At 40.8% G+C, this 14,689-nt stretch overlaps 1 protein-coding gene across 6 annotated transcripts in view; it reads left to right on the forward strand.

Moving 5' to 3' along the window:
- Positions 1-14,689, forward strand: part of LOC121648314 (gastrula zinc finger protein XlCGF57.1-like) — a 151,818-nt gene that overhangs the window by 45,519 nt on the left and 91,610 nt on the right. Inside the window, exons 3-4 of one of the 6 annotated variants that reach the window (XM_041998328.1) lie at positions 4,206-4,233; positions 4,274-6,418. The exons of the other annotated variants lie outside the window; for them this stretch is intronic. Coding sequence (XP_041854262.1) covers positions 4,206-4,233; positions 4,274-5,981 — 1,736 coding nt within the window. The 3' untranslated portion in view covers positions 5,982-6,418. Of the gene's footprint in view, positions 1-4,205; positions 4,234-4,273; positions 6,419-14,689 lie in introns of those variants that run through there. 6 annotated transcript variants of the gene reach the window in all.

Here is a 14,689-nt window from a genome sequence, read left to right on the forward strand (position 1 = left end):
GATTTGGCTTACCAGTCATCTGACAAAGATGACAACTGTTCACAAACTTTACGACATCAGCTTTCATTCCCGGCCAAAAGAAATGCTTCAATATTCCTTGATATGTTCGGTTAATACCCATGTGTCCTGCCCACACATCATCATGAGCTAGTTGTAATACATTTTGCCGGTACTGATGGGAACGACGATTTGGGTCTCAACATTCCAATCCGAGTTAGGAATTACAACCGGACACCATCGTCTCATTAACACCCCATTGTGTAAATGGAAGGAGTTTACCTGAGGCCTCCCCCCGCCCAGCACCTACTACCTGTTGTAGTACTGGCTTAGAGAGGGATCCTCCCTCTGCGCAGCAATCAGCTGGTCATGCGTAACCGGAAGCAGCGGAACAGCAGGGGAGACCAAGGATCGCCGAGCTTTTATGTCGGAGATCCCCGTCTTTTCCCCTAGATCAGCTGGTTCCCCATCTATAAAAGATGAAACAAGGAAAACTGTCAGATAATGTAATATCACTTTCATTATTCGTATTGGTTTTCTCACGCTTGTGGGCCTTCTTTTGTGACCGAGTTACCACTCCAATTGAAACATCATCCAACAGATTGTCACTCCTCCTCGGAACAGGAAGGACCTCGAGTGCTGGAATCACTCGTCCTCCAGCAATGTCGTTTCCTAAAAGGATAGTGACATTAGTTACGGGAAGTTCTTCACAATTGCCATCGGGTACACACCGCTGATTAGTGAGGTCCTTAAATGTACATTATGTACAGCACGGGGAACGTATCCCATATCAACTCCTCGCAACATGACGTCATAACCTGCTGATGAGGTTGCAGAGAATGGCAGGACGCTTGCGAGTATGAGAGTCTGGGACGCACCCGTGTCTCGTAGCACTTGTACCGTTTTCTCATCACCTGTTTGGCCAGTTAGAGAAATCGTACCCGTCATCACAAAAGGCTTAAAACAGGGTCTATGCGATCTTGGTCATCGCATGCCTTTGTTTTTGCAAGCTTTACGAATCCCACTTCTTTTGATGAAGGGGCTCTTTGTTCCTTCATTTTAAGCTTCTGGCAGTTAATGGCCAGGTCTGTGACAAAAGAAGCATACACGTTCATCAGGTTTCCTAGTCCTGACTATTTCCGTAGTTTTCCTGAAAGCCGGTTTGTTGAAGTCTGAAATACCACTTTATGTGCTAGCTCATATTCCTCAGCCAAAGTGGCTGCAGTTGACAAGGTGTCAACGCGGTGCTCATTTAAATGAACAACCAATCCTTCAGTTATTCGATTTTTGAATTCTTCCACCAAAATCAACTCTCGGAGTTCTTCAAAAGTTCTCACATCACAAGATGCACACCATCTATCAAACAATATGGTTTTCTCACGAGCATATTCCATATAAGTCTGGGAGATTTCTTTCTTGTACGAGCGGAACTTCTGTCTGTAGGCTTCCGGTACCAGCGCGTACGCTTCAATACCGCGGACTTGACGATGTCATAGTCCTGGCTATCCGCAAGAGGGAGCGCTGCTACAACCTCTTGGGCCTTTCCAGTCAACCGGCATTGTACGAGAAGCGGCCAACATTGCTTAGGCCAACCTAACGCATGCGCAATGGCGTTCAAAACGCCGGAAAATAGCTGTCAACATCTGACTCCACGAAGACCGGAACAAAGGAATGGATCTGGTAATATCGAAGGGTAAAGCAGTGGGATTCTGTGATCCTGACGGAGCAACAGAGGGGCTTGGTGAAGTGGCGCTGGCATGGGCACTCAGTTCGAGTTGCCGCAAGCGAACCGCTTTGTCGGCTTCTATTTCCAACTTCCTGATTTTCAAGTTGGAACTGTCTCTGTTGCGCCTTCTCGTGCGCTTCCATCTGCAATCTGGCTAACCTTAGCTTCAGCCGGACATTCGCCGGTGAAGTGCCAGAACTGCTGTCAGTCAGGAGGGGATCAAACCGTGGAAGCGTAACAGGCGTCGCGGGCCGGTCACCTTCCTCTGAATCCTCACCTCCGGTCATCCAGACCGAGCTGAACTTTCTGCTCAGCGTCTCCTGAACCCACACCACCAGACGGTCCCAGCAACAACAGGAGGTTCAGCTGTATCATCAGCAACCTCTGACACACCAAGCACACGCCGATCCACTAGACCTGCCACCACCACTGCTCTCAGATCCTTTTTCCTGCTCTGTTTCAGCCACGGGATGTCATAGTGATCCGCTATGACGGCTAAATCATCCTTGCGGCAGGCATCAATCTGATCCAGAGATGGTTCCTGGATAAACCTGTCCAGATCAAAGGGTGCCTTCCTCAAAGCCATTGTACTTACAAACACTGTACGATGCCAGCAACTTGAGTTTTACCCCACCTACCGTGTTTGAGATGACGTGACACTCTTGCACTGCAGGCGTCACACTGCACCGCTGCAGACAAGCGATAATTTACAATCTTAACACTTAACAACTACCAAAAGAACAAAAAAAAACTCCCGGACGAGCCCCCACTATGTTACGTCCCCAATTGTCTAGGGCTTCAAAGGACGGAACACAGGGAGTCGGACACAGGATTTAAAAGTACAACACAGTTTATTTGAAATAAACAAAACTAAAGCCAGGTTCTCAAACAAATAAACATAACCCGGTGCCGACTACAAGAAATAAACCAAACTAAACCAACAAAAGATGTTCCCAAAAAGGGTTAAAGGATAAGTATCAAAAGAAAACCGGAGACACAAAAGGTGTTCCAAAGACAGTTATCCAAAACACAAACTAAAAATGTCCCAAAAACGGGTATCACGCTCAAAGGCGGAATCACAAACAAAACCAAAACCAAAATTATTCCTCTTAACCAAACTGTCACTTCATCTCAAACAAGGGAGGTAAATCAACACAAATTCCTATAGTTAAACCCCTAATTGGTATCTACACAAAAAGTCCAAGCAGAAAGTCCTCGATCACCACACAAGTCAGAAATCTCTCCCAGGCTGGCAAACTGTGTCCCACTGTCCACAGTCGCCCCGATAAGTGTGACTGGGGCCTTCTTGTAGGAGCTCCTCCCCCTGGATTGGAGAAGCAGTCCGGAAGCAGGAGACATCTGGACCAATCCGGACACAGGGGGGGCGGATCCCAGTCGGTACCTGGGACCAATCACATTCCAGTCCGGCTGCAGGCAATCGGGCAATCAGTTTCCCTGACGGGGAAACTGACAGCCGTAACAATTACAAAAACACTGTCTTTAATTGGTCAGTGTGATCCGTGTCTAACACGCCCCCGGTGTGGATTGACATGCCACAGAGGTCGGGAAAAAAAACCGCGACACACACATTTACTTTGGAAGTGAGTTTTTTTTTCTTTTAAATAATTAAAAAAAAAACTTTTAACTTTATCTGTTGCTCTGTTATTTCGAAGTGATGTGGGGTTTGCTAAAGCCTAATGAAATATACAATAACAACAGCGATAATGATGATAATCACAATAATGTTCACATAAACTAATTTGGTTTCGGAATCTGCCCAAAAAAAGGATTGATGAATTTCTAATTCTTCTGCTTCCATTGCCGTCAGTAGGAAAGTTGAAGGTTTGGTTGAAGGTTTGTAGTGGCCTGGTATTATTACATTGATCCATCATACGTAAAATATGTTAACAGCAGTCCAGTGAAGCTGCTAAAGAAGTAGCTGAAGAAGGCCTGCAAAGTTAAGTACACAACTGGAATCAATTTCTCAAGACTAAGTAGAGAAGTAAATACTTTGTTATGAATGGGAAGTTGGCTCAGATGTCTAAATTATACAGAATGATTTCTGGCATGTCAATCTGACACAGTGCAGTAGGCTGAGCTAAGCTGTTGTATGAGACCGGAAGCTTGGTTGCAGTTCAAATCACCCCAGAGAAGGAATGAAACTGAGGGTATCCATCGATGTCCATCACAAATCACAAAGCCAATAAAAAAGACTGACATGAATTCGTTGGTAACCCTGACCACTTGTTTGTTGCTGCACTGTGTTTGTTGATCAACAGATAAAGTTGAGGTGGTAATAAGCTTTTCTTCTTTACACTGTCTTCTCTTAATATTTTATACAACACTGCTCTTCTTGTTGTTTGAGGTATTGTTCATGCCGACATTTTAAAGGTGTGACTTTGAAGAATCTCTGAAGGGATGAGGTGGACATTTTTCCGCAGCATGGTCTTAAAATTCCATTTTTTCTTTTTATTCATTTCAGTATTCCCTGCAGATGTGCAGCAGCTGTTGGTGATTACAAAGGGGTTTGTTGTAAATGGAGTCTGGACCTAGAGTCCCATCTCCTAAAAGAGGAACCAGAGGAACTATGGCCCAAACAGGATGGAGAGTAGTTGATGATGGGATGGTGGAGAGTGTTACCAGTTTACCAATGATGATGGCTCCTCTGAAGAGTGAAGATGATGATAAAGAATTTCAGCCTTGGTCATATTCAGCCCATCTCCATCAAACCAAAGCTGAAGGCAACACAGAGGTAGAGACTCCAACCAGCAACCCAGCTAAACTGATTAAATCAGAAACTGATGGAGAAGACTTTGGAGGACCAGAAATAACCAGTAATTCAGACTCAAACATTTACTTACAACCAAACAGTGACAGAAAGGCTTCAGGCTCTTCTGAGATACATTTGTCACATTTTGGACCTGAAATGGAAGACGATGATAAAAGCTGGAATGACCACAAGGCACATGGATCAGGTGTAAACAACGATGTGGAGTCTAACACGGCCAAAAAATCACTGAGCTGCTCTGAATGTGGTGAAGAGTTTCAAGACCAACGATCTCTCCAGAGACACTTAACAAAAAGGTCTTTGAAGTGTTGGAACAGAAAGAAACGTTTTAGATCAACACACAATGTAAATATCCAGGAAAGAGACCACACAAAGAAAAAAACAGTTCAATGTGATGTTTGTGGAAAAATATTTAGTCATAAAAAACATCTCAGTATACACATGAAAATCCACACAGGAGACAAACCATTCAGCTGTGATGAATGTGGACAAAGATTTAGTCAAAAGACAAGCTTAACCCGACACATGAGAATCCACACAGGAGATAAACCATTCAGTTGTGATGAATGTGGACAAAGATTTAGTCAAAAGACAAGCTTAACCCAACACATGAGAACCCATACAGGAGACAAACCATTCAGCTGTGATGAATGTGGACAAAGATTTAGTCAAAAGACAAGCTTAACCCAACACATGAGAATCCACAGAGGAGACAAACCATTTAGCTGTGATGAATGTGGACAAAGATTTAGTCGAAAGACAAGCTTAAACATACACATGAGAATCCACACAGGAGACAAACCATTCTGCTGTGATGAATGTGGACATAGATTTAGTCGAAAGACACACTTAAACCGACACATGAGAATCCACACAGGAGACAAACCATTTAGCTGTGATAAATGTGGACATAGATTTAGACAGAAGAAAAACTTAACCCAACACATGAGAATCCACAGAGGAGACAAACCATTTAGCTGTAATGAATGTGGACATAGATTTAGTCAAAAGACACACTTAACTCAACACATGAGAATCCACACAGGAGATAAACCATTTAACTGTGATGAATGTGGACACAGATTTAGTCAAAAGACAAGCTTAAACTTTCACATGAGAATCCACACAGGAGACAAACCATTCAACTGTGATGAATGTGGTCATAGATTTAGTCGAAAGAGACACTTAACCGAACACATGAGAATCCACACAGGAGACAAACCATTCAGCTGTGATGAATGTGGACAAAGATTTAGTCGAAACACACACTTAACCGAACACATGAGAATCCACACAGGAGACAAACCATTTAGCTGTGATGAATGTGGACAAAGATTTAGTCGAAAGACAAGCTTAACCGAACACATGAGAATCCACAGAGGAGACAAACCATTCAGATGTGATGAATGTGGACATAGATTAAGTGACAAGAGAAGCTTAACCCCACACATGAGAATCCACACACAATAGACAATTTCCCTGTGAGGTTTGTTGTGAATTTTTTATGTGGCATTTTTATGTGCTGGTTAGAACAACTTTAGGGAAGTTATTTCATAAAAACAAGTCTGATTCAAACTAGAACCATCCCCTAATTGGGTCTTAACATGTTCCAGAAATTCAGCTCAACTTTATTTAATCCAGACTCATTCAAGACAGACTTGAACAAGTTTTTCTCACTCTTTGATTCTCACTGATTCTCTAGGAAATTTTTGGTCTCACTCTGTACTGCTTAAACCTTAAATGCCCACTGTATTTTCCGGACAATAAGTCACACTGGACTATAAGTCGCATTTATTTAGAAATTTATTTCATAAAATCCAAGCCCAAAAACACACATTTAATCTGGAAAGTGTTGTAGAAAAATTACCAGGCATCTGAAATGAGTATGTGGAAGAAATTTTACTTATTATGCTCTCTGTATTATAATCACAACTATAATTACTTACTTTACTATATTCATTTATAAATTGTATTTACACTGTTTGTTACTATATTACACTTTTTACATTGTTCATATACATGCTCTGTTAAAAGTTCACTACCAGGGTAAGATGACCTTTATCTGGTCTCTCCTCAGACCCTAAGACAGACTGGTTCTGGTGGAGACACAACTATGCGAGGCTGTTTAGACCCCAGCCCCCACCTGAAGGTCAGTCTCAAAACTGATAAAGTCAGAGAAAGGAGACTGGATGGCTCCCCTCTCCCTTACCAGTTCTCAGAGGAGAATCACACACCCAAGTACCAAAAACGGGCTGGCATGATAAACAATTATTGCTATCTAGCAGATGGGCGTCTTCGAAGTACCAGCCTTATCTTTGCCATATCCAAAGTCTGGTATGACAGTGGTCAGGCTGACCCATCTCTGACCTCGCACAAGCATGAACAGTAACCCAGCAGAAAAAGAGTAACATCAATATTCTGTAAAATGAGAACACACAATATGAAAAAATGTAATAGTGAATGGATTAACAATAATACATGAATAAAGAAAGAAGAAAACTGAATATACATGTGATTATTATCTTAATATATATGAGTGATAAGCATATGTAGCAAAATTACTTCACAAAAGGTATGTTATTCAACTCCACAATAGCATGAAATGACAGGTTGAATAGGTTTCCAGTATGTTAACCAAACACTGCTGGTTTTTCCCCAGGATTTTTTATTTATTTATTTATTTATGTTTTAACTGTGGGGGATAATTAGTCTCCTTATTACACTCATTTATGAACAACTGATAGAGATCCTGAGAAAGTACGAAAATGTATACATCACATTCGGCATTTATAGACACTGTCCCAACCCTTCACTTGTAATGGAAAAAAGAAAAGTGCCTGGAGTGCTGCTTGGGTGTAAAAAATTGTGGTATTCCTCTGGTGCTCTTCAGTTATGGGATCCAGTAGAATTAATGAAAAGATTACTGAGGCACTCAAGAAGATGGAAGATAAAAAGCCTTTAACTCATGGCTAATCTATTAAAAAACACATCCACGCCAACGCATTTCAGCCTAAGGGGCCTTCATCAGGGCGAGTGGCAAAATGTTTGTCTGGTAGCTTAATTCGTGAATATATAGACAATCACCAGCAGCTGCTCTGTGTGGGCAGGTAAATGGTCACATGGTGCCCGTGGCCTGCCAATGACAATAACAGTCAGATTCTTTAAACAACAGGTTAACACAGCACAATATAACAAGATTTAACAGATATGTATAGAAACATCATATATCAACTAAAAAATAAATAAATATTGTTCATTTCTTCTTCAAGGAACCACAGATTAAACAATTACATTACAGGACCATTACAAAAAAGGAGAAAAATCCAGTTCCCCATTCAAACCTGGGTACTGTGTCGCTTTTAGTGTGTAAATCCAAAATGCCTCTCTTTGTAAGAGTTTTGATTGGGTTTTCTATATGCTCTATTCCAGATACCTTCAGTGAATTACAATTACCATGGTGAGCATCAAGATAGTGAACAGCCATAGGATATTGTAGGTTACCAGTTCTAATTGCATGTTTATGTTCAGCCAACCTTGCTTTTAATTTGCGCTTTGTTCTTCCGATGTAGAAGCAACCACATGGACATTCTAGTCTGTATACTACATATGAAGTATTGCAATTAATAAATGATTTAATGTCAAACTTACGACTGGATGATACGTCTGTAAAGTAGTTAGCATTAATCATGTTGCTACAATGGTTGCAATGTCCACACTTGTGGTTACCTTTAATGGGAGACAGCCAAGTTTTTTGTTTTAAAGGGGCAAGGTGACTTTTAACCAGCTTATCATTTAAGGTCGGGGCTTTTCTGAAACTTATCGTTGGAGAGTCTGGAAGAGCTTCTCTTAGGACACTGTCACTTTTCAATATATCCCAATTTCTTTTAACAATTTGTTTAATTTGATTAGCTTCATTGCTGTATTGCAGGGATCACCAACTCCGGACCTCTTGAGCCAGTGTCTTGCAGGTTTTCAATATCTCCATACTGCAGCACACCTGACTCAAATAATGGGTCGTTAAGAGGCTGGTGTAGACCTTGACTATTGACTATTTAATTTGAACCAGGTGTGTTGCAGCAGGGATGCAGTGAAAACCTGCAGGACACTGGCTCAAGAGGTCCGGAGTTGGGGATCCCTGCTGTATTGGGTCACAAAGTATACTTGATTAGAGTTCAATTGATCTTTTTGTTTAGGGACCAGCAGCTGTTCTCTAGGGAGACTTTTATTGAAAGCTTTGAGTATAGTTTGTTGTTTATAACCTCTATTTTTAAATCTTTGGCTCATGTCTTGTGCATTGCTTTCAAATATACATATCTGTTAAATCTTGTTATATTATGCTGTGTTAACCTGTTGTTTAAAGAATCTGACTGTGATTGTCATTGGCAGGCCACGGGCACCATGTGACCATTTACCTGCCCACACAGAGCAGCTGCTGGTGATTGTCTATATATTCAAGAATTAAGCTACCAGACAAACATTTTGCCACTCGCCCTGATGAAAGCCCCTTAGGCTGAAACGCGTTGGCGTGGATGTGTTTTTTAATAGATTAGCCATGAGTTAATAAAGGCTTTTTATCTTCCATCTTCTTGAGTGCCTCAGTAATCTTTTCATTAATTCTACTGGATCCCATAACTGAAGAGCACCAGAGGAATACCACAATTTTTTACACCCAAGCAGCACTCCAGGCACTTTTCTTTTTTCCATTACAAGTAAAGGATTTTGTGGGATAGTCCTTGGCTGGAGTTGCTCCGTTTTTCAACATTGGGAAATTATCAGCTTCTCACCCTAAAATGGCTTCAGGATCCTTCTCCTACTCCAAAGAAGAAGGTGAGAACTTTATTGTCTCAGACACCTTGTTAGACCAGAGCTCTGCACAGACCACAGATGCTAAAAGGCTATTTTTTGAACTGAAAAAACTCTGAGAAAGACTTGAAACTACAGCTCCACATGACAACACTATCTGACTATTGGAGAGAAAAAATGATTCCAAGAGGACTTAGAATAAAAAAATTCCCATCTTTTGGTGCTGAGGATCCAGAGTTCAAAGACAAGTGGGAGGCAATATTGAACAAATGCTCCCTAGATCTTATGCTTCTTCTGATAGAAGAGGCTAAGAAGCAGAAAACTCAAATTCAGGATAAAATAGTCAACTTAAAGGAAGAAATTACAACGACTGTTAAAGAACAACCTCTCTTTGAAACAGAGCTGAAAACTGATCTAGATAAGCTACACAGAGAGCTCAAACAAGATAAACTAAGGAAATTCAAGAGAGATCTATCAGATTACAAAGAAAATAAAGTCTATATATGGAAATATAAACATAATCTGACAACTCACCCACAAAGGAGAAGAACAGTCTCTTTTCAACTGCCTAGCAGTGATGAAGACCATTCTGAGAAAGAAGAAACTTCCTCCTCCACTTTTTTTAGGCACCAGGTCCAAAAGAAACAAGTTACAAGGACAACAAAGCGCAAGACCAGAAGAGGCAGAGGCAGGACATCCAAGAGATCTACACTACAACCTACATACCAGGGGCAGAAGCAAGACCAAGAAGATGAACAAGTAATCAATATCTCTAATACTCCTCTTTCAACTAGCCATATATCTGTTCTCTCTAAAGGCCTCACTTTTGCCCCTAAGACCTCAGCCAGTGAATTCCAAACAAAAGTTGATCTGTAGAAGTTCCATCGCAACCTTCAGCTGAAAGTTTGGTACCACACTACTCCCAGCCAAGCCGCATTTAGCTCTTATGTACAGCAAGACACAATAAGAACATCATTCAGGCCTAAGTCCACCTTTACACCAAATGTTTGTAATCACACCCTAAATACTTTCTATAAAAAGGTGACATGAAGTTGACCAACTCTTTGCATCCAAGAGAAAGGTGGAATATAACCTGACAAAAGAAGAAACAGATGCGTTGAAATGGCTGTCAGCCAATGAGAACATCATTATTAAAAGAGCTGATAAAGGTGGAGCTGTAGTGGTTTGGGGCAGAGACCAATACATCACAGAGGCCATGAGACAGTTAAAGAATGGTGAGTATTATGAATCTTTATCGTCCAACCCAATAGAACAAATGAAAACTGAACTTATGGAAATACTTGGACATGCGAAAAATGAAGAATGGATTTCACAAAAGAACATGACTTCTTGGGCTGTAACTGCCCCAGACTTCCTTCATTCTACATGCTTCCTAAAGTACACAAAAACTTGGAGAACCCACCCGGAAGACCGATCATCAGTGGTAACGAATCAATTACAGAACCAGCATCTCAATTTGTTGACTCTTTCAATAAGCCCTTTGTCTTAGAACTGCCATCTTTTATTCAGGACAGCACTCATGTATTAAATAAAATCAAGGACATAAAGAACATTGGACCCTCTCTTCTAGCCACTATGGATGTTGAAGCACTTTATACCAATATTGATCACAAAGAAGGACTAGAGGCATTATCACACTACTTGGAAAAGAGACATCCGGAGCAGATGCCCCCCTTAGCTTTCATCCTTCAACTGGCTGAATGGACCTTACATAATAATGTGTTTTTGTTCCAGAATCAATTCTTCAGACAAAAAAAAAGGTACAGCAATAGGTGCTTGTTTCGCACCTAATTATTCTAACCTGTTTATGGGAGCATGGGAAGAAAAATTTATTTACTCTGACCTCAATACCTATCTAAACAATATTATATGGTGGGGTAGATATATTGATGATATCATCCTACTTTGGTCTGGTTCGGAAGCCGAATTACTTCAATTCCATTCATATCTGAACAATACTAATAAGAATCTAAAGCTCAGCTTAGATTTCTCCTCATCTGTAATTAACTTCCTAGATCTTAAAATCTCTAAAGGTATCAACGGTGATTTACACACTTCTATTTTTAGGAAACCGACAGATCGCAATACCATTCTTAGAGCAGACAGCTTCCATCCTCCTTGGCTAATTGATAATATTCCGTTTGGTCAGTTTCAGAGGCTGAAACGTATATGCGATACAGAAGAAGAGTTTGAAAGCAATGCACAAGACATGAGCCAAAGATTTAAAAATAGAGGTTATAAACAACAAACTATACTCAAAGCTTTCAATAAAGCTAAAAGTCTCCCTAGAGAACAGCTGCTGGTCCCTAAACAAAAAGATCAATTGAACTCTAATCAAGTATTAACCCAATACAGCAATGAAGCTAATCAAATTAAACAAATTGTTAAAAGAAATTGGGATATATTGAAAAGTGACAGTGTCCTAAGAGAAGCTCTTCCAGACTCTCCAACGATAAGTTTCAGAAAAGCCCCGACCTTAAATGATAAGCTGGTTAAAAGTCACCTTGCCCCTTTAAAACAAAAAACTTGGATGCCCACCATTAAAGGTAACCACAAGTGTGGACATTGCAACCATTGTAGCAACATGATTAATGCTAACTACTTTACAGACGTATCATCCAGTCGTAAGTTTGACATTAAATCATTTATTAATTGCAATACTTCATATGTAGTATACAGACTAGAATGTCCATGTGGTTGCTTCTACATCGGAAGAACAAAGCGCAAATTAAAAGCAAGGTTGGCTGAACATAAACATGCAATTAGAACTGGTAACCTACAATATCCTATGGCTGTTCACTATCTTGATGCTAACCATGGTAATTGTAATTCATTGAAGGTATCTGGAATAGAGCATATAGAAAACCCAATCAGAGGTGGAGACAGACTTAAAAAACTCTTACAAAGAGAGGCATTTTGGATTTACACACTAAAAGCGACACAGTACCCAGGTTTGAATGGGGAACTGGATTTTTCTCCTTTTTTGTAATGGTCCTGTAATGTAATTGTTTAATCTGTGGTTCCTTGAAGAAGAAATGAACAATATTTATTTATTTTTTAGTTGATATATGATGTTTCTATACATATCTCTTAAATCTTGTTATATTATGCTGTGTTAACCTGTTGTTTAAAGAATCTGACTGTGATTGTCATTGGCAGGCCACGGGCACCATGTGACCATTTACCTGCCCACACAGAGCAGCTGCTGGTGATTGTCTATATATTCAAGAATTAAGCTACCAGACAAACATTTTGCCACTCGCCCTGATGAAGGCCCCTTAGGCTGAAATGCGTTGGCGTGGATGTGTTTTTTAATAGATTAGCCATGAGTTAATAAAGGCTTTTTATCTTCCATCTTCTTGAGCGCCTCAGTAATCTTTTCATTAACTGTCACAACCCTGCCCTTTTACCAATCAAGTTTCAAGCTCAATATGAAATAACCGGTTCAATTGTTCATTTCAAATAAAGACTGAACAATTAATAGAAAAAAACACAATATTTTTTTTTTTTTTATTTAAATATATTTTGTCACTTCTTGCATAAAAGATTTGACAAAAAATGTAAGTTTTTATTTTTGTTAGAAAATATTTGATTTAAATTGGTTAATCTGGTGGTAAGCTTTTTTTTTTTTAACATGTCCTGTCCAGCATCATAACAAGCAAAATGATAATCTGGTTGCTGTATCGTGCTGAACAAATTTGCTCTGCCAAGGGGAGGCCTATGGGTAAGGCTCCTCTTGATAATCAGATTCATTTATTTATTTTAGGGATGCACGATATATTGGCATTAATATCTGTATTGGCCGATGTTAGTCATTTTTTAACATATCGGTATCGGTCTGATAAGCAAAACTAGGCCGATATTAACAGCCGATATTTATTTTCGTATAATTGCTGATTGTGTACGTGTGTCGGAAGGTTTGGCCATGCAGCCATGTTTGGACATGTGACAGCGATGCAGCACTACATTGTGGGATGTAACTGAAGCAAAAAGCAATTTCAGCAGTATGGTAATTTTTCACGGTGTAAAAAGAAGGTACTTGAAATGCAATATCTGCAAAGTCGAAGTAATGCGAGGAGGATGCCGTGTGAACTCATTCAGCACCACAAATTTGATATGTCATCCGAAAAACTGACATCCAGAACCTCACAAACAATGGTGGGAAGCTAACACCCCTAATGTTTGCCTTATTTTCACTTTGTACAGAATTTGATAATCTTAAACCTTTTAAAACAAAATATATATATCGACATCGGTAAATATCTGTTATCGGCCATAACAACAATATTAATATCGGATATCGGTATCGGCCAAAATTTTCATATCGGTGCATCCCTAATTTATTTATTTACTTTGAATCATGGAATCTTGCTGGACCTGACCGGAGGGGACAGTAAAAGGTGGAAAATAGCAAAAAGATGCAAAAGGGAAAGAAGCAAGGAGACAAAAACATCACAGACAGAAGGAAACGACCCTTCAATCCACATTAACACCAGACAAACTGTTATACCTGTACATGAACACAGCAGAAAATTTCCTACAACTTTTACAAAAAAACAGAGCTGCTAGTCATTAAGAGTTTTTGAATAATAACCAAATCAACAAGACATATCATGAAAGTAGCACAACAGCGACCAGATACTAACTCAGGAAAAACAAGAAGAAGAATAATCTCTTAGTATATAAACCCACTGGACAACTCAGTGACTGTGTCAGCATGCAGACATGAGGACTACGGAGTGATCAGTGATGAGGAGTGGTGAGTAAGATCGTGCAAATGCGACCACACCTCTACAGAGGAGGAGCCCAGGAGAACCTGCCCCCCCACAACTATCCGGTGTAGGCCAGCACACACCCCGATGTTCCAGCCGCACACCTCGGGAACCAGGGTGCCATCGACCCCCTCCCCCATCCTCCACCATGCCCCGTGGGGGAGGACACCCCAGGTGGTTCAAAGGACCCCAACCCCCCCCCCCCCCCCCCCACACACACACACACACACGACCCAGCACCTACAGAGCTAGCAGCCCACTAGCTCGCAGCCACCCCAGGTCCCCGCCCCACACCCAGGGGGAATAGGGGTGTGAGAGGTTCCCATTACCCTCTCCCTCCCTGCTCCAGACTGTTTATGAAGTGTGTGTTGTTTGTAATTAAAATTGAGGGGGCAGTGATCGCAATGTGCCGGGAGCCAGTCTGACATGCACCGCATGACATGCCCCCTCAGGTGTTGTTTGTCTGTTGTGTTTCATGTGTTTTGGTGTCTAAGTGCAATTAAAACTGAGAAGTGAGTCACCACGGGGTGCAACCGAGAAGACCACTGAATGGCCCCCTCTGCTCCACCCCGCCTGGTGTGC

The sequence above is a fragment of the Melanotaenia boesemani genome, chromosome 11, assembly GCF_017639745.1.
Source record: "Melanotaenia boesemani isolate fMelBoe1 chromosome 11, fMelBoe1.pri, whole genome shotgun sequence".
In the NCBI taxonomy this organism is placed as follows: domain Eukaryota; kingdom Metazoa; phylum Chordata; class Actinopteri; order Atheriniformes; family Melanotaeniidae; genus Melanotaenia; species Melanotaenia boesemani.